Source organism: Rhineura floridana, chromosome 1, assembly GCF_030035675.1.
Source record: "Rhineura floridana isolate rRhiFlo1 chromosome 1, rRhiFlo1.hap2, whole genome shotgun sequence".
Classification (NCBI taxonomy): Eukaryota; Metazoa; Chordata; class Lepidosauria; order Squamata; family Rhineuridae; genus Rhineura; species Rhineura floridana.
The window spans coordinates 19,161,201-19,189,056 of NC_084480.1; the positions used below are offsets into that span (position 1 = coordinate 19,161,201).

The 27,856-nt window shown below is 43.4% G+C and overlaps 1 protein-coding gene across 4 annotated transcripts in view; it reads right to left on the minus strand.

Annotated features, from left to right (window-relative positions):
• Positions 1–5,462: 5,462 nt before the first annotated feature.
• The window catches only part of CCDC68 (coiled-coil domain containing 68), a 64,120-nt gene continuing 41,726 nt past the window's right edge, over positions 5,463–27,856 (minus strand). For all 4 annotated transcript variants that reach the window (XM_061614857.1, XM_061614866.1, XM_061614876.1 and 1 more), the window contains 6 exons: positions 25,153–25,281; positions 18,834–18,916; positions 15,459–15,564; positions 13,930–14,013; positions 10,471–10,547; positions 5,463–5,843 (listed from right to left, as the gene is read on the minus strand). In XM_061614857.1, the coding sequence (XP_061470841.1) occupies positions 5,795–5,843; positions 10,471–10,547; positions 13,930–14,013; positions 15,459–15,564; positions 18,834–18,916; positions 25,153–25,281 (528 nt within the window). In that variant the 3' untranslated portion in view covers positions 5,463–5,794. The remainder of the gene's footprint in view (positions 5,844–10,470; positions 10,548–13,929; positions 14,014–15,458; positions 15,565–18,833; positions 18,917–25,152; positions 25,282–27,856) is intronic.

The window sequence follows — 27,856 nt, forward strand, 5'->3', positions numbered from 1 at the left end:
CACCAGATGGTCAATATAGGAATCAAATTGATTATATAATTGGAAACAGAAGATGGAGAAGTTCCATACTTTCTGCAAAAACAAGACCAGGAGCAGACTGCGGTACAGATCATGAACTGATCGTATCGAAAATCAGAGTAAAGCTAAAGAAGAAGAACAAAGCAATCATAATGCCAAAATACAATTTAAATAACACCCCAGAAGAATATAAAGATCAAATAAGGAACAGGTTTGAGGCTTTAAACTTAGTTGACAGAGAACCAGAAGAACTATGGATTGAAGTCAGGGACATTATCAGGGAAGAATTCAAAAAGACAATACCTCTAGTTAAAAAGAGAGACAGACCTCAATGGATGACTGAAGAATCTCTTAAAATGGTTAAAGAGAGAAGGAAAGCAAAAGCAAAAGGAGATAGAAACACGGTCAGAACCCTAAATGCAACAATACAACGACTAGTACGTAGGGACAAAGAAAACTATTGCAATAGTTATTGTATAGAAATAGAAAAGGACAACAAAATGGGAAGAACAAAAGCCCTATTCCAAAATATTAGAGAAATGAAAGGGAAATTTAAACCAAGAGTAGGGATGTTGAATAATCAACAGGGGAACACACTGACTGACCGGGATGAAATAAAAGGAAGATGGAAGCAATACACTGAAGAACTCTATAAAAGAGATGCAAGGATGACAGATTCATTCACGGAGGAACCATATGATGAAAAACCAGAAATTTTAGAATGTGAGGTAAAAGCTGCTCTTAAAATACTTGGAAGAAACAAATCACCAGGAACAGATGGCATACCAATAGAGTTGCTACAAGCTACTGAGACTGAATCTGTCCAAATTTTGACAAAAATGTGTCAAGAAATATGGAAAACTAAACAATGGCCCACAGACTGGAAGAGTTCAATATATATCCCACTTCCAAAGAAAGGGGATCCCAGAGAATGCAGTAATTATCAAACTATTACCTTAATATCCCATGCAAGTAAGGTAATGCTCAAGATTCTACAACAAAGACTCTTACCATATATGGAGCGAGAAATGCCAGACGTCCAAGCTGGATTTAGAAAGGGAAGAGGCACCAGAGATCATATTGCAAACGTATGTTGGATAATGGAACGGAGCAAGGAATTTCAGAAGAAAATCACCCTGTGCTTTTATAGACTACAGCAAAGCCTTTGACTGTGTAGATCATGAAAAACTATGGAATGCTTTAAAAGAAATGGGGGTGCCACAGCATCTGATTGTCCTGATGCGCAACCTATATTCTGGACAAGAGGCTACTGTAAGGACAGAATATGGAGAGACTGATTGGTTCCCCATCGGAAGAAGTGTGAGACGGGTGTATTTTGTCACCCTATTTGTTAATATGTACGCAGAACATATCATACGGAAAGCGGGATTGGACCAAGATGAAGGATGTGTGAAAATTGGAGGGAGAAACATCAATAATTTAAGATATGCAGACAATACCATACTCTTATCAGAAACCAGTAATGATTTGAAATGAATGCTGATGAAAGTTAAAGAGGAAAGCACAAAAGCAGGACTACAGCTGAACATCAAAAAGACTAGAGTAATGACAACAGAAGATTTATGTAACTTTAAAGTTGACAATGAGGACATTGAACTTGTCACAATACCTCGGCACAGTCATTAACCAAAATGGATACAATAGTCAAGAAATCAGAAGAAGGCTAGGACTGGGGAGGGCAGCTATGAGAGAACTAGAAAAGGTCCTCAAATGCAAAGATGTATCACTGAACACCAAAGTCAGGATCATTCAGACCATGGTATTCCCGATCTCTATGTATGGATGTGAAAGTTGGACAGTGAAAAAGGCGGATAAGAGAAAAATCAACTCTCTTGAAATGTGGTGCTGGAGGAGAGCTTTGTGCATACCATGGACTGTGAAAAAGACAAATAATTGGGTGTTAGAACAAATTAAACCAGAACGGTCACTAGAAGCTAAAATGATGAAACTGAGGTTATCATACTTTGGACACATCATGAGAAGACATGATTCACTAGAAAAAACAATAATGCTGGGAAAAACAGCAGGGAGTAGAAAAAGAGGAAGGCCAAACAAGAGATGGATTGATTCCATAAAGGAAGCCACAGACCTGAACTTACAAGATCTGAACAGGGTGGTTCATGACAGATGCTCTTGGAGGTCACTGAATCATAGGGTCGCCATAAGTCGTAATTGACTTGAAGGCACGTAACAACAACAAAAAATCATAATTTTTAGTGATCAAATACTTCATATACATTGTCTCTGTAATTCTCACAGCAATTCTGTAAGGTAGTTCTGTATTAAGTGATCCTCAGCTTCCCTGAGCAGGACTTCCTGGGCAATGCTATAGAGGGGTATCTTTGTAATATTTGCTTTAATTTACAGAGAAGCACAGCCTAAGTGGAAACAAATGCACACTCCCACTTTATGCAGTGAATCTGTTAATCCTGCACCGGATGGGGTATAGGGAACTCTGCACCCCAATGTGCTTCACCTTCAGCCAACTCACAATTGCAAAATCGCCTGTGAGCAATTCCAGATTTTTTCAGTTTCCAGGTGCAAAATTCAGGATTGCAATTGATTCAGAGCTCTTTTGTAACAAACTCACTTTCCCCTAAAATCAGATTTTTTTTCCAGTTAGGAAACTGATGGGAAAATGCAATGGAAAGTGTGGGATGACATTTGTTTGACGCAATGTTGTTTAACCTCCCTGCAAACAAATCAGAATGAATGCTCACTAGATAGCCGACAAGGCCTAACCTACCCACAAATTTTGTGCAAACAAATGAGGATGAATGCTCAATAAACAGGTCATTTGGAAGCGACCTATATGTCCGATTCGAACTGCAAAGCTATTGGTTTCTTGATACACCTGCAGGTGTGATGCCTCTTCAGGAGCATAGCCACATTGAAGTTCTTTTGCCAAGTCCCTGTTTACCCACTGAGCACTACCTTAGGCAAAGTCACAGTGACAGAGACCCATTCATGGTTATCAAGACGGCCAAACCACAATTATCCTCACATTGCAACTAGATGGCTGTGGTTGCAAGGTTGTGCTTCATCCATGACCACTTACTAGTGAATTCATAACAAAGGCTGTCATGTTGTCTACTTTGCTACACTGGTTTGCAATTCATGAATAAAACACGATCCAGTAAACTGGTTTTGTTGTAATGTGAATAAACTCAAGATTATCCAGCCAGACTGAAGCGCTTTTAAAGTCCTATTGATTTCAGTGGGAGATTTAAGATTACAGTAATACCTCAGTTAACAAATCATCCAGTGACAAAGCTCCTTTTAATGAAGACATTTTTAAGGTGAAACTGACCAGCTTTGCTTTGCCTTGGATAAACCTTCAAGCCTGTGCCTTTGCTAAGGTGAAACTGACCATCCTGTGTGTTTGCTTTGATCTCTTGCTTTGTCCCAGGGCTGGGGAAAGAAGGATCCAATATATTCAGAGAGGGAGGGGAGGGGAGGGTGCTGAGTAGGCACCCTTTAAAGCCCCTGTTGAAGCTGCCCCCACCATCTATAAGGGGGTGTAAGAACCTATCCCTATTCTTTCCATATTATTGCTGCCTCTGGTACCAAAGTTTCTGTAAAAGAAGTAATGTTCAGGAATGCATTTACTTTGTTAACTGAGGCACAACTGCACTTTATAGTCCTTTCGGCACCAGGTACAAACCCTTTTATTTTCCCAAGCATTTCAGATGCTGTTTTAATCTTCCTGACTTTTATGCTGCTTTTACAATTTTGTGGCCTTTTGCTTTTTTTCCTTGTATTTAATTGTTTTTGTTTTTAATTTTAGTTTTTGTAAACTACTCTGGCAATATGACTGAAGGGTGGTATGGAAATACTCATATAATAAAGAAGCATCTGCTTTACCCTTTCTTATTTAAACTAATAAGGCTGAACACACCCTGACATTGCATCCATTTGAGGCATGATCCAGCCAAATTTATAGCAGATCCTAGGCATGTATATGCAGTTGCAAGTCCCTGCAGTGCCCAGTGTAGCTTGTTCCCTAGTATGTATCTTTAGGATTCCACAGCACAGCACTTTTAAACCCTCCTGCTTTCAGGGAGAGCGTCAAACACATACTTAATTTTTCCACTTAACATCAATTGTAGGATCACTTAGTTCTGGCTGGATTGTGTCCTTTGTGCTTTGCTGTTGTCAGTTGCTATGGTTGTCTTTGACATTTGATTTTCTCTTTTTGCAGTGCCAGTTCTAAAATTATAAATTGCAAGCACCCAATATAACTTTTGTAATGGTACAGTGGTTGGTACGTCACATCATGTTCAGGGTCATTGAAACAAAAAGGGATTGTGAAGAGCTCCAAAAAGATCTCTCTTAACTGAGTGAATGAGCAGTAAACTGGCAAATGCAGTTTAATGTGAGCAAGTGTAAAGTAATGCATGTTGGGGCAAAAAATCTAAATTTCACACATACACTCATGGGGTCTGAACTGGCAGTTACTGACCAGGAATGAGACCTTGGAGTCGTAATGGTTAGCTCAGTGAAGATGTTGACCCAGTGTGCAGCAGCTGTGAAAAATGCAAACTCCATGCCAGAGAGCATTAGGAAAGGAAAGGAAAATAAAACTGCTGCTAACATAAGGCGAGTTAGAAGTTACATGATAGTAGTGTATAAAATTATGCATGGGATAGAAAAAGTGGATAGAGAAAACTTTTTCTCCCTCTCGCTTACCACTAAAACTCATAGAAACCCACTGAATCTGAATATTGGAGGATTCAGGACAGACAAAGGAAATTACTCCTTCATGCAGCGCATAGTTAAACTATGGAATTCACTCGCACAGGGGGCAGTGATGGCCACCACCTTGGATGGCTTTACAAGCCATTTAAAAGAGGATGAGACAAATTTATGGGGGATAAAGCTATCAATGGCTACTAGCCATTGCTCTCCCCCTATGGTTGGAGGCAGTATGCTCCTTATACCAATTGCTGGGAACTGCAAGAGGGAGGAATGCTCTTGCACTTATGACCTTCTTGCGTGCTTCCCATAGGCAAGACACTATGAGAACAGGATGCTGGACTAGATGGGCCATTGGCCTGATCCAGCAGGCTCTTCTTATGTTCTTATCATAAAATAATGAACTGCTAGTACTATAAAGGCGTACTTCTACTAAACACTCTCATCAGTTACATGCCTCTTTCACCACTGTGGCTCACCGTAAATAATCTTAGGAACTGTAGTTTAATGAGATGAAGAGAATGTTCTGTTAGAGACTCCTAGTGTGCGTGCACACACTATTTCCCATTGAACAATATTCAGGATTCCTTGATCTTTGTTAAAGTAGTTTAAGCTCTAGGCTCAGTCCATTAGATTTTCTTTGTGTTGTCACATCTTTGGGATAACTTCTGGGTTTACCTTAATTAACCCTCCATAGGTCCTCCAGTATAGATGCATGTACACATAGCACAGTTTTCTGAAATTTATTCTGTTTGGATTAATCAGTCCTGAAGGCAGTGCATGCTCATCACTGGTGGGAAGAACCACAATACTACAGTAAAGTGTCAATAAATAAATAAATAAATAAAGAGTTAAACCTCCCCACAGCCCAGCTCCTACGTGTCCTCTGATTCGACTTCTTCCATGGAAGGCCATCCTGGGATTCCATCAGTGCTACCAGAAGACCACACATGAAAGACTTTTCTTACACAGAGTATTTCAAGCACAGCTGCAGTAATCCATGAAAGGAAGTCAACAAAAATGGCATCCTTCCGACAGATCAGTTAAAAAGGTCTATGCTTCATAGGGATGCTCTGGTTATCATGGTGTATGGTGAACCTCCAACAATTCTGGAAGAAAAATATTAGAAATGAGACATATGTATCCCTGTGGACAAATGTAATTTAGTTTGTGCAAAGTAATCTTGTGCCAGCATAATGCAATGAGTCAACGTTCTTAAGAACTGCCGTAACATGCTGAGGTCCATTCAACTGAGGCCACTGCCTATCAACAGGGGCTAGCTGCATCCCCCAATGAGATTTACTAGGAAAACACAATGGATCTACCTACCCATGAGGTAAGACTCCAGCATCTGGTCATAATTCAGATTTGTTTTTAAAATGGAAGCTCAGTTATGTTAGTGGCTATTATAGCATCCTGAAGCAATAGGTTATATGTGAAGATGTATTTCTGTGTGTGTTTGTAGCCTGATGATTATCTATTTCATTCACCCTCTCTTTTTTTGGTATTTGGAGAGCACAGTTTTCGCTTGTTCTGATTTTATAAACCTCTATGATGTCCCCTATGACTTGCTTCCCTGCCGCACAAGCGAAAAAGCCCATGTTAAAATTAGGAAGACCATTCCTTCTATTAATAATTTTAGTTGGTTTGGTGATGCGGGAGAGATACTTCCCCAACTCTGCTACATTCTTTTTCAAGGCAAGCCAATCAGCCTTGAACATGACATTCTGATGAGATGACATGAACTTCCTTGGAGGTAATATAGAGTGGGGGTTGGGGAACCTGTAGCCCTCCAAATGTTGTTGGACACCAACTCCCAGCAGCTCCAGCCAGCATGGTCAATAATCAGAGATGATAAAAGTTATAGTCCACCAACATCTGGAGGGCCACAGATCCACCACCCCTGCACCATAGCTTCAAGGAACCTTTACACATGCATAAGTGAATGGAGAGTAGTGGTGTACTCCATGCTGCCTTCTGAAATTTCTAATACAGTGGTTAATAGGGGGAGCGAGCAAGGAAGATGTGGTTCATATCTCAGATTTGCTACAAACTCACTAAGTGGCCTTAAGCAACCTGCTGTTAGCTTCAGGTCATCTTCTGCAATATGATGACACCAGGGGGTTGTTGTAACCATTACTGAATAAAGACATACTATGAATATTTGGGAGTGGTCCATAAATGTTATTAGGTATTAAGGAAAGTCTGCACCACATGCACCTGCTAAAACTGTTGCAAACATTGTATAATAATCTGTTTTCGATGGATGCATTCAGATGCAACACCAAATCATGTCCTGACATTATATCTGAACCTATGTGAGTTTACAAACCATAGTTTGCAAGGCCCTACCAAGCCAGGATATAAAACCACAGGTTGAAGCTGGTTTGCAAACCACAGTTTGCAGCAACTGTAATGATTTGCCATTATATTGATATTCACAAACAACTGACAAACCACAGTTATGGCCAATGCTCTGTCTCAAGAGGCTGTTGCACCATGGAGACAGGAGTAACATTATGAAGCTGAGCAGATGGGAGGTGAAAGCAGACAAACAACAATTAAGCAAAGTTAGCCTGTTATCCATTTGGGAGCTCAAACCATAGGATGAGTTTTTAACCATGGTTAGCGCAAACCATGATTTGGTGCCTGAATTAACCTAATGAGTAAGAAAATATTTATTTTATTAAATTTATATCCCACAGCAAACACATATGTGATGAAAATACTTTTGAAAATAAAATAAAACATATTTAAAACATTTAAAAATTGTTAAAAATAATTAAACACAATAAAACATTTAAAACAAATTGAAAAACAGATGTAACCAAAGCTTGTGTCTGGATAAGCACACTGAAAAAGAAAACCTTTCAGCAGGTGTCTAAAACACTATGGTGACAGTGCCTGCCTAACATTAATAGGCAGGAAGTTCCAAAGTGCAGGTGCTGCCACACGAAAGGCATGACTCGTTACAAACTCAGAAAGAATATTGATCCACAAACCGAAGTGATCAAATGGGGTAAGGCAATCCCCCTTGAGCAAACTGGTCCCAAGCCATTAAGGGCTTTATATATCAGTAATAACACCTTGAGTTCGGCCTGGTATGCTTATATTAAGCTTGGCTCAGTAGCTTGATTCAAACACGACTGTAACTAAATGGAGCAAATGTTTCCACATAACAGCATTGATATGAGAGTGATATGAAACATGAGGGCCACTTATCGTATGCTTTGGCTCCAGCATGCGGAGACCACTGCAGTGCATTCCAGGAGGTTAGTCCTGCCGCTCATCAATACAGTGAAGTGCTAACTGCATGTTATAAGATACAAGACTGTGTGCCGTGACAACCATTATGCTATGTGTTGCCCAACCAAGGCAAACATAACTGGTGTCAGCAGCGGGGCAACGCACTGCACATCTCATATTTGTGTTCCATTAGATGTTACAAGGAAGATATTATGAAATGTGTAGTTACCCTGAGCAGATCTTGCATGTTAGTGGCAGCTGCACTGAAGAGTCACCAATGGGGAAATTTCCAGTGGCCTCTCTTGTAGCTATTGGCCGCAGAAGAAGAAATGCTCTGCCACTGAACTACATGTTATGTTTTCCATGGAAAAGATCCCCAGTTCAGTTTGAGAAAGACTCCTGTTTGAAACCCTGGAGAGCCGCTGTCAGTCAAGGTAGACTAGTGATGGGGAAGTTGATGGACCTCCTGATGTTGTTGGACTCCAGCTCCCATCAGCCTCAGCCACCATGGCCAGGGATGATGGGAGTTGTAGTCCAGCAACATCTGGAGGGCCAGAGGTTCCCCACTCCTGCTGAAGACAAAATGGCACCAGGTGAACCAACAGTCTGAGTCAATAGAAAGCAAGTGTTTATATTCCTACCAATAGTTCAGGCAGCAAGGAAATTTCATGCCAGCATTCCCAATTATTTTTGTTAGCCTCGTGCACAGTAACCTTCTCAAAAGCCAATCTCTCTTCCCATTCCAGAAAGCAGAACTACTCAGCAGCAGATGGACTGCTTATTGAGAAAGCTAAGTGGCTGGCCTGTAACAGACTCCCACACACTCTGCATCAGCAGACAGAAGGATGGGCAACATACAGCCCATTCAATGGACCTCGGATGAACTAGCAACATATCATAAGGCAAGAGCTGGCATCGTCTTCAACACAGAGGGCCACACTGAGAACCAATCAGGAGCCCAAAAGCTGCAACGAATTTGCATGCAACATCAATCAGCATGGTGGGCCTGGTGTACACATTTGTCATATTCATTTTGATATCTTCCTACTCAAATTAAAGCAAGAGTTCATGTGTCTTGAATGATAACGTGCAGGAATTTCACATGTGCTTCATTTGGGCGACTCCTCTGAGTAGCACATCATCCACCCCAAAACGCCAGTGGTGAAGGCAGCCTTCTCCTGTTTGCTACCTGAGGCCAATAGCAACGGGGCATATGAAGTTTCTGTATGTAGCTATTTTAGAGCAACAGCCTGTCTGAATTTTGGCTATGACAGCAAGCAAACTTTTTAAAGCTGTCTTTTAAAGATCCTACCACCTTGTAATGAAAAACACGCCTTGGAATCTTGGCTATGAATTGCTCCTCACTAAAATGTTACTGGTTGGAACAGAGAATGTAAGATGCCAGTTATTTTTCAGTTATTTGTGCATTGGACTGTAAAGGTACCATCTGTCCCTTCCCATATGCAAGGGGCTCCAGTAGGAAGTCTGTTGAATGGTTCCTCAGTTTACTGCCAGCAATGCCTAATCCCACCACTGACTAGGCCCTGCCACGAACCTCCAGTGCCTTCTATGCTTGTTGCTACTTGGGCCCCTCGTGGTGTAGGCAATGGCCCTGGCTCCAGTCCCCCTGCAGCTGCGAATCACCCTCTCCCCTGGAAGAGCTTACCCAGTAGCCACGGCAACACAGTAACATGGGGTATCATCACTACCTTGTGGCTGCCATGTTTTCTTGCCCACAACACTACACTGATTGTGAGTGATGACGGTGACTCACAGCTGCAGTGACCGTGGGGCTAGGCACTTATGCTTGCAGGATCCAAAGGACCAGTGAGGGTGGCGATACAGGCCTGGTAAGATAAGCTTCAGTCATGGGGGCCCTGCCAAGACACATGGGCCCTGGCAGCTGCCCGAGCATGACAGGTGCTGACCCGCAGGATTGAGACTATTTCCCCCTGATCCTCCTTGTCAGCTGTGCCTGTACTGGGCAAATGGCAATTCAGTTTGTCATTTCCAAGAATGCGAGGTCCTGCCACATCTAACACAGAGGTGTCCAGTGGCTCCTCTTCTTTAGGATCAGCGGAGGATAGGAAGAAAAGGCTTGACAAACTGTCTGTGACAGGAATGAGGACTGTGGGGCCTTCCAGATGACTACAACTCCCATCATTCTTGACCATCGACCATGCCGGCTGGGAATGATGGGAGCTGTATTCCAGCCACAGCTGGAGGATACCATCCCTGGCCTATGGTGATGGGCCTCTGCAGTGCCAGGACTGAAATGCAGGAGGGGATGCTGCATGCCACAAATGTCCTTCATTACGCTTTTCACCCTTTCCAAGAACTCAGAAATTCACTCAAGCAGGAGAGAGAAGGGGACAGTGGAACTGAGACGACCCAAACACCCTGCTGCTTAACAATCCAAACAAAATGCAATTATATAACAATTCTAAACACACAAGCTGCTGGGTGGCTACAAAAAAAGGGGGGTCTTACTTTGCCAAAACAGCTTTGGAGGCCTTTGGTTTTGACTGGCCAGAGTAGAATTCCACTTTGTACTTCAATTCTTTGTTCTGGAAGCAGGAGTTAAAAAAAAATACATAAGAGTTTCCTTCATTTGAGCATGAAATATTAAGCTAAGTCAGGCAACCTTGTTTATCCGAATGGCACTGAAAACGTTCAACTGCACGAAAAGCTTGGAGAAATGCAGATGCCTTTTTGCATAGAGCTTCGATAAAACGAGATCCTACCAGAAAGGGGGACGGCAAATGATAATTTTAGTCAATGTAATTTGCAGTGGAGTCTTTAAGAGTCCTACTGCTTTCAGTAGCCTGCAGTTCCAGTGAAGGGCACTTAGGGCCGGAGTCTAAGCAGGCATGATGGGGCATGATGATCTGGCTTACCCATGGCGATTCAGGATGATATGTTTGTCTGGGGTTTCTGTTTTACAGAAACATGCAGTTCATAAGGCAAGTTGCCTGGGGAAAGTAAGTATAAGCAGTCAAAATGGTTCAGGGCAGTCTTGGCAACTGTTGCTAAGGGCTTTGGAATGCTGGGGAAGTGGCCGTTGAAGCCGTCAAGGGGGAGAGGAAGAAGGGGTGGAGGGTTAGTGAGGAAGGAAGAAGTGTTGTGAATGGGTAGAGCAGATCTGGGGAGGAAAGACTGGGATCAAGTTCTGGGAGTGACTGTGATGGATAGGGATGGAACCAAACGGCGACGGGGGACACAACAGCTGGAAAGTACAGAGGGACCCAGCAGCTCTGCAACACCAAGGAGCAGCAGGAGAGGACGGCCTCCAAGAAATACCTGCATCATAAGGGGCTCGACTGGGGAAAAGGACTGCAGTGCTGGTTAATCGCATAAGACAGGATGCAGCCTTTGTAAGGATATCATATGCCAGAGAAAAGTCAATTCCTTCCTTTGGTCACAGAAAGAGTTGTTTTAACAAAAGCATTTCAGTGCAACTAATAAAGTAGCACATCAGTCTGAAGTAGGGTTGCCAGGTTCATGGCCTGAGACTGATCCTGTATCTTTAGGAGAAGAGAAAGTCAGCCAAGTGCAGGTGTTCTTGCAACTGTGTAATGAGAAAAACCACAAGGTGGAATTCTCCCTTCCCCCTGCACACCATTTAAAGATACAGAAGACCTCTTGGTTACCAGGCCCGGCCTCTAAGAGGTCTTCTGTATCTTTAAAAGTTGTGCAGGGGAAAGGGAGAATTCCACCTTGTGGTTTTTCCCATTACAGTGTTGCAAGAAAACCTGCACTTGGCTGAATTTTCTCTTCTCTTAAAGATACAGAATCATTCTCAGGCCCTGAACCTGGCAACCCTAATCTGAAGACTATGCTAAATCCTTCTATTCTGAGGGTCACTGCTAAGAAAAACTCCAGTCCTTTGCTCGTCTAACTGGGTTTGTAGTATCCCAGATATTGCAGGGGTGCTAGACACCAGACAGGAATATTTGGGGTAAGGCCTTCTACCTATCACAGCATTGCTGGACATTTGCCCAGGCCAACATCTTGCAGGGGACCTCACTGTCCACCCTTGAAGCCTCCTGGTCCTTTTGCTCCTCCTCCTTGCTGCCACTGCCTCTTCACTGGCTGTGGCCAAAAGCTGTGGCCAAAGTGAAGAGTTCCAGCCACGTCCTTCACTTGCCAGAAAAGGTAAGTGTCAGACCTTGTGGCTGCCCAGGTGTGACAAGGTAGTTTAAGAACATAAGAAGAGCCTGCTGGATCAGGCCAGTGGCCCATCTAGTCCAGCATCCTGTTCTCACAGTGGCCAACCAGGTGCCTGGGGGAAGCCCGCAAGCAGGACCCGGGTGCAAGAACACTCTCCCCTCCTGAGGCTTCCGGCAACTGGTTTCAAGAAGCATGCTGCCTCTGACTAGGGTGGCACAGCACAGCCATCACGGCTAGTAGCCATTGATAGCCCTGTCCTCCATGAATCTGTCTAATCTTCTTTTAAAGCCATCCAAGTTGGTGGCCATTACTGCGTCTTGTGGGAGCAAATTCCATAGTTTAACTATGCGCTGAGTAAAGAAGTACTTCGTTTTGTCTGTCCTGAATCTTCCAACATTCAGCATCTTTGAATGTCCACAAGTTCTAGTATTATGAGACGGAGAAGAACCTTTCTCTATCCACTTTCTCAATGCCATGCATAATTTTGTACACTTCTATCATGTCTCCTCTGACTGGGCCCAGAGGAAGAGAGCAAGAGAACGGGCAGAAAGAATAAAAGTGGAGGAGAAGGTGTGTCTACTCAGCAACGTGGGTCCACTGAGGCTATCTTGCCCAAAGGCCCTGCATAAGCAGGAGGTGGCACTACTAAGGATTCTCCCTTATTTGAAAGCATGCACACTGAGAGATAGGCAAATCAGTCTATTTCCAGTCCATGTAAGCCTTATTTTCACATGTGTTCACAAATAAAATCTGTTCTGTTTTATTTCCACATTAATCTGTAACAGATTTTTTTTTAAAGGGGCGGATTCTTATATAAATAATACTTTTCACATAGATTTTTTTTCATAATATGCATTTCTAAGTATGTCTTTTCTCAAAAATGAGGACACTTGCAGGAAGAGGGGAAAAACACCATGGTGAGTCAGACAAAGTGGAGGCAAGCTCCAGTGCTCACTGAAGAAAGATATTTATTGTTGATACTCTATGCATTCCTTCTTCAAGAACTTTAAATGCTAGCAAATTCCTTAGATGCAGAGACACCCAGTTCTGTAAACCTGAACTTAGCTGAAACACAGAGAGCAACAACAGTAAATACCTTTCTTCAGTAAGCACCAGAACTTGCTTCCTCTTTGTCGGATTCAAAAGACACATTTCTAAACATATGCTGCAACTTTAATGTGCCGATAACTGCACTGCAATGTTTGGAGACGTGTGAAATCCAGCAGAGAGTTACATTTCAGACCATGTTTTGGACTAATGGTGCAGATTAGGTCAGTTCATATCAAAATTCACAACAGTTAACTGCTCAAGCACCTCTGCAAACACCAAGGGTGCACCTGATCCTTGAATCCAAATCTGCATTCACTCAAGAGCTGTTGGGTCCTTGCACAGTTTGATGGTATTCTTGTCTAGCATCCCTGCAATCCCTGAAATATTTAGGATGCCTACAAACCAGTAAGATGAACAAAGAGTTGGAGCTTCTGTTTCTCTGTAGCAACACTCTTAAAATTCCACTGCTTCAGAATTTAAAGTCCTATAGAAACCCATGATGTTTAGCAAAGCTTTCACTATGCTAATTTTTTAGTTGCACTGAACCTTCTGCATGAGGGATTATTAAAAACACAATTCCCTTGTGGTACTCTGAAGTTCCACAGTCCAAAATTATCTGGCCTGCATAAAGGGTAGAACAGCTCTCACTTTTACAGGAAGAAGCAACGGTAGAGTTCTAGCCATAAGACCACAACATCACCCTAAAAACCACACTCAGTTGTTTTTTACCTTTGCTTGGAGTATCTCAATCTTTTCTTTTAGGCCTTCTATTCGTTCATCTTGATGTTTGAGTTCATTATTCAATTCTTCAATCTACAAAAAATGTTGGAGGAAATAAGATCAGTAAGAAAACTAATGGCCACTGTGAAAACAGGCTGCTGTACTAGATGGGTCATTGGCCTGATCCAGAAGGCTCTTCTTATGTTCTTTACCTTGCTAGATGCAATTTGGTTAAATCACATTCATGAAACTATGTTCACGGCATAGTTTGCACATCACAATAATAGTTAAGCTTAGCTATGGTTTAAAGATGAATCTGCAGAGAGCTGGTCACTGTTAAAATGGTGGCTACTTTGCTTCTCTCCGGCTCCTACTGCTACCACACTGCTTGTAGCTAAGCCACAGTTTGGCTTATGACCAAACTCAGGGTCATGGTTTGTTACTCTCCAAACAAACCATGACCTGTAAACAAGGTTTGTTCTTGGCTTACCACTCATGGTTTGTTTGGAGGAACACTGGTTTTGGTCATAATACTAAGCCAAACCATGGCTTAGCTTTCAGCAGCATGGCAGGAGGAGAGGAGCAAAGCACCCACAGTTCACCTTTAAACCATAGTTAAGTTTAACTGTGGTTTAAAATAATGTGTGAACTGGGCATTGTTTCATGGTTCCTCACTTCTATGAGTGAAATGCAGCTCCTGGGATATATTTTTTCATTGTCAGTTTTCTTTTGAGTAGGTACAGGTGACTTATGGCAATCTGAGCAGCAGGGAGCAGGCAATCACTCAGAAGGATGTTGCTAGCCTTTAAAGCAGCAGGAATTTTCTCTACAGCAAACAGATTCATTTTTTTGTCAACTGTAAAACTCAGCCATCACTGGCTATATTCAAACTGCCCAAATGTTCCTCTTTGGACCTCATATGAACATGTAGGGTTCATCCTATTAGCCACCAGCCATCAAAAGTCATCAACTCTATTTAAGCAAGCCTTTCCTAGTAATCAAGGCAGGAATTAATATATTGTCTTGACTGTGGTGTCCTGTTGGCCAAACTAAGTTAAACATAAAATCACATCCAAGGTATGCTGATCCACTTCACAAACAAAAACAAAAATCTGTAATGGAGCAATTTTGGCAAGTCTTCCCAAGGTAAATAAGAAGTGGTGCTGTTCTTTGACAGATCAAACGTGTGATATCTGTTGCAACAAAATGTTGCAGTGTGGAGTACTTCTGCTCAGGGTTCCAGCCAGGCATGCCCGTTTAAAGAGAATCCACTCTTCTCCTCACACTGTTGTTTTCCATCCCCCACCCCACTCCACCCCACCCCAACAGTCAGTCAACATTCCATGACCACTGAGAATCCTCAGTTCTCATTTGGGAGATTTCATCCTCCAAAATATTTTTGTTCTTCTGCAAACCTTATGTTTTCTCCAGGTCTGCTGATACCTCCCTCTTGCTCATGGATGGTGCTGTTTTAGCTGCATGAAGATCCACACCTGCAGGATGAATTTGCTCTTAGTGTACAATTAGAATACTCTAACCTGCTGAATCACATTGTGTAAGTTTTGATGCTGAGAATGGATCACATGGTCCAAGTGGCTAATTTGCTCCTGAAGCGTAGAGATCTCTTTCTGAACTTCCACACAGCTGGAAATGAGAAGAATAGAAAAGCATTATGGGATAGAAATCTGCAGGTTAACTAATGTTCAGCAATCTGCATAAAATCTCCATGAACATTATGGCTAAGAATCACAAGTAAGGAGAGTGCTCCTATACGCGGGTCCTGCTAGCTAGCTTCCCATGGGCAAGCGATTGGCCACTGAGAGAAAAGCATGCTGGACTAGGGTTGCCAGATTCATGGCCTGAGACTGATCCTGTATCTTTAGGAGAAGAGAAAGTCAGCCAAGTGCAGGTGTTCTTGCAACACTGTAATGAGAAAAACCACAAGGTGGAATTCTCCCTTCCCCCTGCACAACTTTTAAACATACAGAAGACCTCTTGGTTGTCAGGCCCAGCCTCCAATAGGTCTTCTGTATCTTTAAAAGTTGTGCAGGGGGGAGGGAGAATTCCAACTTGTGGTTTTTCTCATTACAGTGTTGCAAGAACACCTGCACTTGGCTGACTTTCTCTTCTCCTGAAGATACAGGATTAGTCTCAGGCCATGAATCTGGCAACCCTATATGCTGGACAATGATGGACCTCTGGCCTGATCTAGCAGGGCTCTTCTTGCATTTTTATGGGTGACTGGCCTCTTTTTGTTAGCTAAGGGCACAACTGTTAGAGCCATACAAGAATGGAATCAATGACCTAGAGAGGTAGTGGGCTCTCCGACACTGGAGGCATTCAAGAGGCAGCTGGACAGCCATCTGTCGGGAACGCTTTGATTTGGATTCCTGCACTGAGCAGTGGGTTGGACTTGATGGCCTTATAGACCCCTTCCAATGCTACTATTCTATGATTCTATGAACTAGCCAGGGCAATGAACAGGAGCTTTGAGTTCGAGATGTGTTGAGTTCTCTATGCCTCATCATTCATTTCTCCTTGCAACTTTGGTATGCAGAAGCCACTTTGTAAAAGCACTCCACCTCACAATGGTACAATCACTATTTAACTAGAATTGAGGCCCAGACAAAAGGCAGGACCTTTTGGGTGGTGCCCCCCAGCTATGGAAGTCTCCCTAGTGAAGCCCACTTGTTAACCACACTGCTGTATTTTTGGTCCCAGCTTAAGATTGTTCTGTTCTCTCAAAATGGAAATGGACTGCCTTCTAGTTTATCCTGATTTACGGCGACCCTCTGAATAGGGTTTTCATGGTAAGCGGTATTCAGAGGGGGTTTACCATTGCCTTCCTCTGAGGCTGAGAGGTAGCGACTGGCCCAAGGTCACCCAGTGAGCTTCATGGCTGTGTGGGGATTTGATCCCTGGTCTCCCAGGTAGTAGTCCAGCACCTTAACTACTACACCATACTGGCTCTCGGGCCTTTTAAAATCTGGTCTTTAGTCCCTGTGGTGCGTCTGTTGATTTTAATGTATGTATTTGATTGCTGTTTACTTCTGTACTGTTTATAGTACATTTTATTGTGCCGGTTTTATAGTTGGGTTTTTATGCCAGTTGACTTTGTTTTATTGTATTATGGTTTTATCGTTATGTTTCTATCATATTTATTTGCACAACAGCTAGAAAATTTATTTTGTGAGGCATCTCATATATTTATAATAAATAAATAAATACAGTTACTGGGGGGATACCCAGCTGCATCTCTTCGGCTATATCTGCCGAATATTTGCTGCCCTGGGCTCCTGCTGGGAGGGACAGTGGGATACAAATCAAATAATAAATAAATAAATATCTCATGAAAGGAGATGCATGCCGTGGCGCTGTGATGCTCAGCTGTTCCTGCCCCACTGAATTGGCTGCTGCTTTCAGGGTAGGGAGAGGCTATGGGGAGATGCCGAGTGAGAGGACATGATCCCCTTCCTTTCACGGCACATTGCCAAGGAATAGTGTTAGCCACTCCTCCCCTGTAACGTCTAGTTTGGGTCAAAGGCAGTAGTGGGGAACCTGTGGCCCTCCAATATGTTGTTGCATTCCAACCAACAAGGCCAATGGTCAGGGAGGATGGGAGTTGGAATCCAGCAACATCTGGAGGGCCACAGGTTCCTTGCCCCTAGTCTAAGGTATAGCTTCAAGAACTGGTGCCTGAGCTCGATTCCCTTCCCATCCCATTATCTGTGTGTCATGCCTTTTAGAGTCTAAGCTTGCAGACAGAGCTCCAACACCAGAAGCACCAAAAAGGGTGCATGCTGAAGGCAGATTGGGGACATAACAGGATGTACCAGGGAAGGCCAGGATCTGAAGGACCCAATGGCTTCTCAACTCCTTGACATTCCCCCTGGTGTAGCCTGCACCAGCACCAGGAAACTATGCCACTCATGGAGTTGGTGTACTTCATTTCCCTCCCATTGTCTCCATTTGGAAATGGTTTAAGGGGAGGAATGGAAAAAGATGGAGGAGCGTGAGAACCCTATTCCAGTCTTACTTCCAGAGCCCTGGAGGAGAAGTATCAGCCACCTTTTGTTCATCACCCTCCCTGCCCCAGCCATTCAGACTGCATCCTAAATTTCATGCCTTAATGCAAGTGTTCCCAGTGTGGTGCTCAAGGGCTCAGTGATACCCTTAAGGTCTTCCCTAGCATCATGAAGCCTTTTAAGATTCTGCCCCCCTGGTCATGAGGTGGTAAGAGTGGTGACCTTTTTCTCCCTTGAAAAGTACATGGGGTTGTCTTCAACCAAGTCCTCCAGAGCAGACCCACGGAAATGAACCTAAGGTAGTCACGTCTATTAACTTCAATGGGTCTACTCTACGTAGGAGTATCATTGAACAACATCTATAGCAGTCTTTCCCAACCTTTGGGTCCCCAGATGTTGCTGGACTACAATTCCAATCATTCCTGACTATTGGCCTCACTGGCTGGGGCTGATGGGAGTTGTGTCCAACAACATCTGGGGACCCAAAGGTTGGGAAAGGCTGATCTATAGAGTTGAAGGAAGAAGTTGGAAGAATGACACTTTTCTCCCACATCCTCTTTCAGGTCCATGTACTTTGAAAGGTTCATATTAATTCTGCTGAATCTCTTTTCTCCAGACCCCTTGCAAAAATGAAGTATGCAAAAGTATCAAGTATAATTCATTGCCTCCAATGCTAGTCCTACTTAGAGTAGACCTACTGAAGTTAAAGGGTATGGCTAACTTAGGTTCATTAATTTCAGTGGGTCTACTCTGAATAGGACTTAGTTGAATACACCCATTGCGTTCCACTATTTACAGCACAAAGTACAGTACAAAGATTATACTGCCCTTGCTATTTAAAAACTGACATTCTCATAAAAGCCTACTGCTGTTTTTTTATTTGCAAACCTTTTGGGATTTTCAGCATTTGACATCATCTGGTGCAGCCTCTGCTTTAAAAACTGTTTCTTTTCTTTCAATGTTTTCTTCTCCTAGGGAACAGCAAAATGACAAGGATCACAGTCACTGTATATTTTGATGAATAAAAAAAGTTTCAGAGTTTCTAAGAACCAAAGAGCAGCAAAGCTTTAATCACTGTACATTTCCTGTGTTTTGTCATTTTATATAATAGTCCCATCCAACTGTGGCAATGTGTAGCAGCCCCTTCCTCCTCCCCAAACTAATTAGAATTATTGCAGAAGATCTGTCCAGGTCTATGAGTATGCAACAAGCTTGAATCAAGTCAGCAACCAAGGGCACAATGCCTCATACCTATGCCTCTAGCTGGATTCAGCTGAATTGCCTGGTTAGCACATAATGCTAAACCATTTTTTATCAAACCATGACTCATCTTTGTGTAAACCCAGCCCAGCAGCTTAACTATGGTTAAAAGCTTCTAGCTAACCAAGGTTTGTAGTTGGTTTATAAATCTGAGTTAACATGAACCATGGCTTAGTGTTATATGTGAACCAGGACCTCCTGAACTATGGTTAAAGAGTCTTCATGGCCCCAAAACCACACAGTGTAAGTGAAGAGTGGCTCTTCCTGCCTCGTGTCTCCTTTAATGGGGGATTGGGGAACATAATAAGCACAGGTTTAAGCAATCATATGTCAGATTTCTCAGCCTTAATTATGGTTTATTAACTATGGTTAATATTAACTATGACCTAATGCTATTTGTGAACCAGGCCAATATGTTCATTGCAGTAACATTCATTGTTAACCATTGTTTACTATTACAGAGAGCCATATTCAGCTGAGAACTCCAGAAGGGATTTGCAAAGGAAAAGGATTTGCATGTGTCTCTTCATGTGTTTGGATGACAGTGAAGAAAAATGAAGAGTAGGTAGGAATAATCAAACTGTTCCAACACTGTAATAAATTGACATCCTTTGCATGATTAATTCTCCTTAAGCCGACTATTACAATAATCATATATAAAGAGGAGAAGTCTGTGCTCACATATATTTTAGAAAAACTCGGCTTCCACTCTGCATTATAAATGTAATTGAATTTGTTAACATGAGTACAGAGCTAGATGGATATCTTAGGAAGCTGCCTTATTCAGAGTCAGACAACTGGTCCATCTGGCTCAGTGTTAACTACACCTGGTGCAGCCAATGTGGTACCCTCCAAAAGTTGTTGGACTCCAAGTCCCATCAGCCCCAGCTACCTTGGCCAATAATCAGGGATTATGGGAGCTGTAGTCCAAGATCTAGAGGGCACCATGTCAGCTACCTTTGGGCTACAATGACTGGTATTATTTCTCCAGGATTTCAGAAAAACCATCTTTTGCAGCTTTACCAGGAGCTCCCAGGGATTGAACCTGGGTTCCTTTGCATGCAGCAAGCAATAACCCCTCCCCCAAGTGTGTAGCATTTGCAAAGCCGGGAAAAAATGGAGAAGAGACTTTTTGATGTGTCCCATTTTAAACACATAGGATGACGCCAATGCCTTCATCATGGCGAATATATTCAGAGTATCACTGGATACTGACTCAGAAAAGATGGACACGCTAAGGAACCTAAGTAAATACAAGAGATCAGGGGGAATGCTCTATAGTAGTGTGCATGATTGTGCACAAATGGTCAGCACTTCAGTCCTTAGCATCCTCACCTGAAAGGATCTCAGCTGGCAGAGCTGGGAAAGACCCCCACACACATTGTAACTCTGGAGAGCTGGTGCCACCCAAAAGAGCTAGCACTGAGCCAAATGGCTCAATGGGTTGAGGCAATATAAAGCAGCTTCACATGCAAGAAGACTTCTACTGCAGAACAAACTTGCACAATTTGTGACTCACCAAGCAAAATGCTGCCCACCATGTATGGCTTGATGCATACCTGGTGATTGATGCCTGCCTGAAACTGTAAAATTGGAGTTGGCAAGCATTTATTTGGTGGCGCACAATACATGGCTGATGGGCTGCACTTCACTTTATGGCTCTTAAATTGCACAGCTTTGTGGTAAAACCTACCTAATAATCCAATCACAGGAACATCTTGGAAGTCTTTTATAATTCCAGATGTTGGTTGTGATTGGCCATTGGCTGTAGAGGCATTTATTCGGATAATGCTAGGACTGTTCTTGATAAACAGCAAGGCAACATGCTAGTGGTCACATCAAAAATATCCAGGGTTTGACTGTTGAGAATCGGGGAACCTGTGACCCTTCAGTTGTTGTTGGATTACAAATCCCAGTAGTCCCAGCCAGCATGGCCAATTGCCAGAGATGATGGGTTGTAGTTTAATAACATCTGGAGGGCCATAGGTTCCTCATCCTTCCTCCAAAAAGTCGGCAGAAAGCTGGAATGGCTTCCAGAAATGAGGGCTATAGGTGGGAAGGCATATATCTGGTCAATGCCTAGACAGGAACTCTATGTATACCATCTCAAGTTCTATTGAAGAAAGGTGACATATAAATGAAATAGTTACACAATAAATACTGAGAAAGAAATTTATGGTGGGCTGTTATCTCATTCAGCTAATCTCCTCTAGCAATTGAAAATTAGGGAAGATTAGCTGAGTGAGATTATTAGCAAAAGAAAGACCACATAACGACTACACAACAGGCTCCCCAGTTTTCCTCCACGATTGTCTTTTCAAAATAAGCCTTCAGAACTACAGCAAAGCACCACACATTTAATTATTTCACATTTAGAAGACTTTTCAATCTGATCCTTGGCTGAGACTCTATTAATGGAAAGTGATCCCATTGGCTTCCAAGTTAATAACAGAACAGATGGCAGTGCTTGGGCTTTAAGTAATACGCTCATTGCAATAACTTCTCATTGCTAATCACTATTTACTATAAAGGAGGTGGTGTTTGTTCACTGCTAGCACTTGCAAATCAGTCAAGAATGCTGGGAGGGTTTTGCAAAAGAGTTTTCCAGTGTGCTTGAACAAAGAATGAGAATTGTAGGTGTTTGTACACAAACTGTTCCCAAGCTCTCATAAGTAGGCTTTTTTCTACTATTTACCAATGGAATAGTAAGATTTTTTTTAAAAAAATCAAAAGGTTCCTCTTTATACCCACATTAGAAAACAGATTCTCAGTCTAAGTTCCCACACAGCATTACCAATTTTACTGTACTTGCACATGCAAGCTGAAGATCATGCAAGAATCCTCCCACAAATAGGGAACCTGCAAATATTTGTACTTTTCCATTTCCGGTGTAAAAACTGCTTTTTTCCCTGTTTGCAGATAAATATCCTCAACAGGTAGGTCTGAGAATAATAATATCCTTAAAAAAAAAACTTCCCAGAACCTGCTTGCCAACCAGATGTGTTCAATTAAACTAACGATACACATGTAATGCTCTAAAATATAATCTATAACTATACTAGGGTTGCCAGGTTCAGGGCCTGAGACTGATCCTGTATCTTTAGGAAAAGAGAATGTCAGCCAAGTGCAAGTGTTCTTGCAACCCTGTAATGGGAAAAACCTCAAGGTGGAATTCTCCCTTCCCCCTGCACACCATTTAAAGATACAGAAGACCTCTTGGTTGCCAGGCCCGGCCTCCAAGAGGTCTTCTGTATCTTTAAAAGTTGTGCAGGGGGAAGGCAGAATTCCACCTTGAGGTTTTTCCCATTGAAGTGTTGCAAGAACACCTGCACTTGGCTGGCTTTCTCTTCTCCTAAAGATACAGAATCAGTCTCAGGCCCTGAACCTGGCAACCCCAAACTACACTGATTAGAAACAAACCTTGTAGATAAAGGAAAACATGCACCCAGAACAGGCCCTCCAGATGTTGTTGGGCTACACCTCCCATCATCCTTGACCACTGGTCTTGCTGGCTGGGGCTGAGTCCAAGAACATCTGGAAGGCCACAGGTTTCCCATCCCTGATGGTGAGGAAAGTAGGGTGGATTTTTGTGTGGAGGTGGGTGTTAAAGCTATCAAGTGGTGGGATGGAAAAGAGTTAAGTATCTCCTCTCCAGCTTCTTTCTTCCAAATCTCCTCCTCCCAGATGTACCTTCCTTAGGGGAGGGGCTGTCAGGTGTCTGTTACACTCATTTACTTAGGAACATAGTCAGCTATCTTACGGAGAGTCAGACCATCAATCCATCTAGCTCAGGAAGGCAGACTCTGACTGGCAGCGGCTCTCCAGGGTTTCAGAATGGGGACATATCCAGCCGTACCTGGAGACACCAGGAACTGAAGCCAAGACCTTCTGCATGCATAACAGATGCCCTCCCACTGATCTATGGGCATTCCTTTAGTGGCATCTCACAGTTTTCTGAAAATTGGGACTCTCTCTTGACTAACTTTGCCACCCTGGGCTCCTACTGGGAGAAAGGGCGAGATATAACTTTAATAATAATAAATAACAAGTGATGCCCCTTTGATTGAAATGGCAATCTGTATTGCCCGCAGTTTGTGCCCTTTGTTCCACTCACAGCAAAATTTCCCAGCCATGGAATTTGGTATGTAGCCAATCCAGGTGAGGAATATGCATTAGAGAGAGCCATTCTCCAAGTGAAGCGCAGCCCATCACCCTTCAAACCAAACTTAGCTCACCAACCCAACCTGGCATGACCTCACTGTTTTTGCTGCCCTCCTGGAGACTGAGAAAACCAAATCACCTGGAAGGATATGACCAGTGTGCTGTGTTCAGTTTAGTGGATCACGAGCTATGCAAGGCTGGTCTAACCATGGGTCAGCAATAGTTTTTAAAAAGAGCCGTACCTCACTGATATGGGAGAAGCCTTGCAGCAAACTATTTTGTGCCCTAGAAGCCAACCTAGCACTGGCTGGAGCGGCCATGCCTCACTGCTAGAGCAGATTCTGTTCATGCAGAGGCCTTGGGTTGAATCTCTGACATCTATAGTAAAAAGAATCTCAAGCAGCATGACTAGGAAAGACTCCTGCATGATACCTTGGAGAGCGGCTGCCCATCCAAGCAAACAATGAATGCTGCGCTAGGTGGTTTCAGTACAAGATGGTTTCATCCATGCAAAAGGAGATTCTGCCTTCTCATAGGGAACAAAGGCATGCTCTGGATTGACTACATTTGTGACTGAGAGCATTGTGCCCTAAAAAATACATACACTCAATTCTTCGGAAAGATAACACCAATTCCACAGCAAGAAAAAAAGTGATTTATGTAACCTGTGAAATGTATGCATGCTCTGCAATATATTAAATTAAACTGCTTCTATTTTGTAAATTTGTTTATTTATTTATTTATTTATTTAATTAAGCTTATATACCGCCCGACTAGCAACAGCTCTCTGGGCGGTGAACATTAAAAATACAATAAAAATAACACAAAACTGTACATAAAACTGTACAGTCTAAAATCAAAATATAATAATTTAGAATTAACAGGAATTAATTATACTATACTAGATAAAGCAGCAACCAACCAACCTGGCAAAGAAGCCCCAGAAAGTGGGTGGTGGTGGTTGTGGAGGTGGAGGTGAGCACCACCCCAACAGGTTGTCTGCTTCACACCTGCTTAAGAGGCCTGTGCCAGAGCAGAAGGCAGGCAGCTCACTAGACAAAGAGGAATAAGGAGGCTTCATGCCCTGTAGCTTAGGCTGCAGGCAGCTCCCACAGAGCGCTGCTCCAGCTTCAGTTCTGCTGCCCTTCACCAAGTCAGACCATTGGTCCATCTAGGGCTCTCCAGGGCTTCAGGCAGGAGTCTTTCTCTGGCCCTACCTGGAGATGCCACTGGGGCTTGAACCTGGGACTTTCTGCACGCAAAGCTGATACTCAGCCAGTAATGGCTGATGAGATGGCACAGGGAGGGGTGTGTGTTGCTCTCTTGGTTTCTGGATGCCGCAGGTTGCTGAGAGAGAAGGGGCGAGGCACAGGGAGATGGGTGGAGCAGGCGCATCAGATTGGCTCTACTGCATCAAGCTCCCTGCACCTTGCCCTCCCGGTCTGCAGTAGCAGCAGCCGCCCAGCGTACCTGGAAACCAGGAGCGCAATGGCAGCATGGGTCAGCACTCTGAGCCACACCCCTCTTTGTTCTGCTCACAGTAACAGATGGTTATGGCAGGAAGGGAAAAGGATACTCACAGCCACTTTTCTGCCTTCTACGATTGCATCAAGCATTACCCACATGCTTTCAAACAAAAAAGGTTTGCTTTTAAAGCTAAGTTTCTCAAGAAATGTCTGCAGCCAGTAACATGTTTTGCAGAGGGGTTTTCTTGTTGTTTTGCCTGTGCTCTTGCAGAATGAGCGGCATGCACACCCAGCTGATGGAACAGAACTTCCAGTCTCACCTCTTCCATCCTTTGCACTCGTTTCTCGAGTTCTTCAATCCGGCCATACTTTTCATGGAGCTGCACGTTCAGCCGACTGAGATTGTCTGTGCTTTGCTTTAATTTTTGTTCTTGCTCAAGCTTGCGGGCCTGTGGTAAGAGGGGAAAAGCAATACTCAGAGGAATATTGGCAACAGACTTCGGTTCAAGTTCACATGTTACAGAAAACCATGGTTAATGGTTTACTGTGAACATACCAATCTGGACTGTTTTGCTCATCTCTGCTAGCAGTGGGGTCAACAAACCATGATCTCTGGCTTAGTATGATGTCCAAACTGGGAATCGTGGTTTGTTTTTCTCAAAACAAACCACAATCGGTAAGCCAAGAACAAACTCTGGTTACAGATTGTAGCTGGTTGGGATTCAAAGCAAACAACGATCCCTGGTTCTGAAGTAATACTGCACCACAGATCATGATTTGTTTCCCTGCACGATAGCAGGGAGAAACAAAGCACCCAAGATTGATGCGTTCACAGTAAATTATTAACTATAGCTTGCTGTAACGTCGAAATGAGGCCTTACTGCCCTTCAACAATGCAACTGCCTGCTTTTTGCTTTGTCAAAGTTGTATAAACCAGGCCATCACCACAGCTTGTGGCAGCAAATTTCATAAAGTTAAATCATGTGCTATGCAAAGAAGTACTTCCTTTTTGTCTGTCCCAAGCCTCTGTCAGTCAATGTCATGGGACAACCCCGAGTTCTGTTTCTATGAGAGATGGAGAGAAAGTTGTCCTCTATCCATTTTCTCCATACCATGCATTATTTTATCCACCTCTACCTGGTCCCGGTTTTAGTCATCATTTTGACTAAGCCTCAAATGTTTTAACCTTTCCTTGTAGGGAGTTGTTCCCAGTCCCACAATCATTTTGTCTGACCTTGTTCTACACTTTTCCCAGCTCTACGTTATCCTTTTTTGAGATGAGGTGACCAGGACTGTACATAATATTTGAAATGCTGCCTCACCATAATCCTGGTACTGGAAGCACTGGACCTCTGCTGGAGAAACAAGTCCAGAACCAGCTGCATGAACAGCTTGGCAGAGCCTGGTTTGCACAGCACGGCAAGCCAAACTATAGCTTAGCGGGATGGTATGAACATGCAGGCTCTGCTTTGCTTCCCCGTGGTCCTTTTCACTCCTGCACCATGCTAAGCTAAGGCACGGTTTGGTTTAGCACGTCCTGCAAACCCAGCCATGTGGTTCCGCTCTCTCCTCAGTAACCACAAGCTGTAGTCAATATGAAAGTCTAGCTGCAGCTGCTGGACTTTGGGCCTACGCTCTCTCCCAAAGCCACTGGAAGAGTGCACGGCTGATGCAATGATCAGAATGAAGGAACCTGCAACGTGTAACAAAGAAAAAGCCACCGCCGACTGAATAAGTCCCCATTCACACTATGGAATGCAATAACGGACACTTTGAAGAAGCCTGATTTTCCCGTTTGCCAAACGGCTATCTTTTGACAACTAATCCCCACTGGTTTTATAAACAAGCAAAGCAGCTGGTCAGGCTTTTTAGTGTGTGTGTAAGGATATCTGATATTGACCTAAATATGACAACACTGCACTGAGTTGAGGAGAAATGTATACACAGAGTGCTGATCATTTTTTGAGTAATTCTCTTAACATGCAGAGTTAAGAACATAAGAAGAGCCTGCTGGATCAGGCCAGTGGCCCATGCAGTCCAGCAACCTGTTCTCACAGTGGCCCACCAGATGCCTCTAGGAAGCCCGCATGCTCGACCTGAGCACAAGAGCACTCTCCTCCCCCCCCCTCCCAGTGGTTTCCAGCAACTGGTAACCAGCAGCATGCTGCCACTGACTCTGCAGACACAGCATAGCCATCATGGCTTGTAGATAAGAACATATAAAACATTCCCAGGAAGAGGAGATATGAAGTTTCCAGGGAGAGGATGGCTGTGTTAAAAATTTAGAAGTGTTGCCTAGAGTTGCAGAAGTAACATCTAGCCCACAGATTTCAAGGGGCAAGGCAAAAGACCTGCTTAATACAGGTAGATTCATATATGGGTATATGGCAAACCTATTGCCAAGAGGCACATGAACTAGCATGCACAAAGGATACCTACACTGTGAAGCTTCCTTCCAATAGAGACCAAATCCTGCCCCTCAAAGAGTATCATCTCCCCCTTCCCAGCTGCCCCCAGTGCCCACCACCCTGTCCCATCCCCTCCGGAGGTCTGCAGAACAGCCAGCAAGAAGTAAGAAACTGGAGGAGGGAGAACAGTGCCAAGAGGCAGGAGGGAAGATACGATTTGGCCTATAGGCTCACCAACCTTTTTGGGCCAGGGGGCATTTGGAATTTTGAGGAAAGTACCATGGGCACCAGTTACAGCACATCTGCTATAGGGATGTGGCATAACACAAAATGGATGCCACATCTAAGAAAGCAGAAAAGGGGACAGAACCCCACACGATGCAGGCATGCCCTTCCATCAATGGGGAAATCATGAGCCACCCACATCCACCTCCATGTCTGCCACTGGTGCGCTTGCTCAGAGAGAGAAGCTCTTTGCATCTCTCCTCTCTTCAGAATGGAAGGAAGGATGGGTGTCCAATCCTGGCACCGCATCTAATGACATGCAGCCGTGCTTAGGACAGTGTGTCCAATATAGGAGAGTCAGTGAAAAGAGGGAATGAGTAGGAAGAGCAGG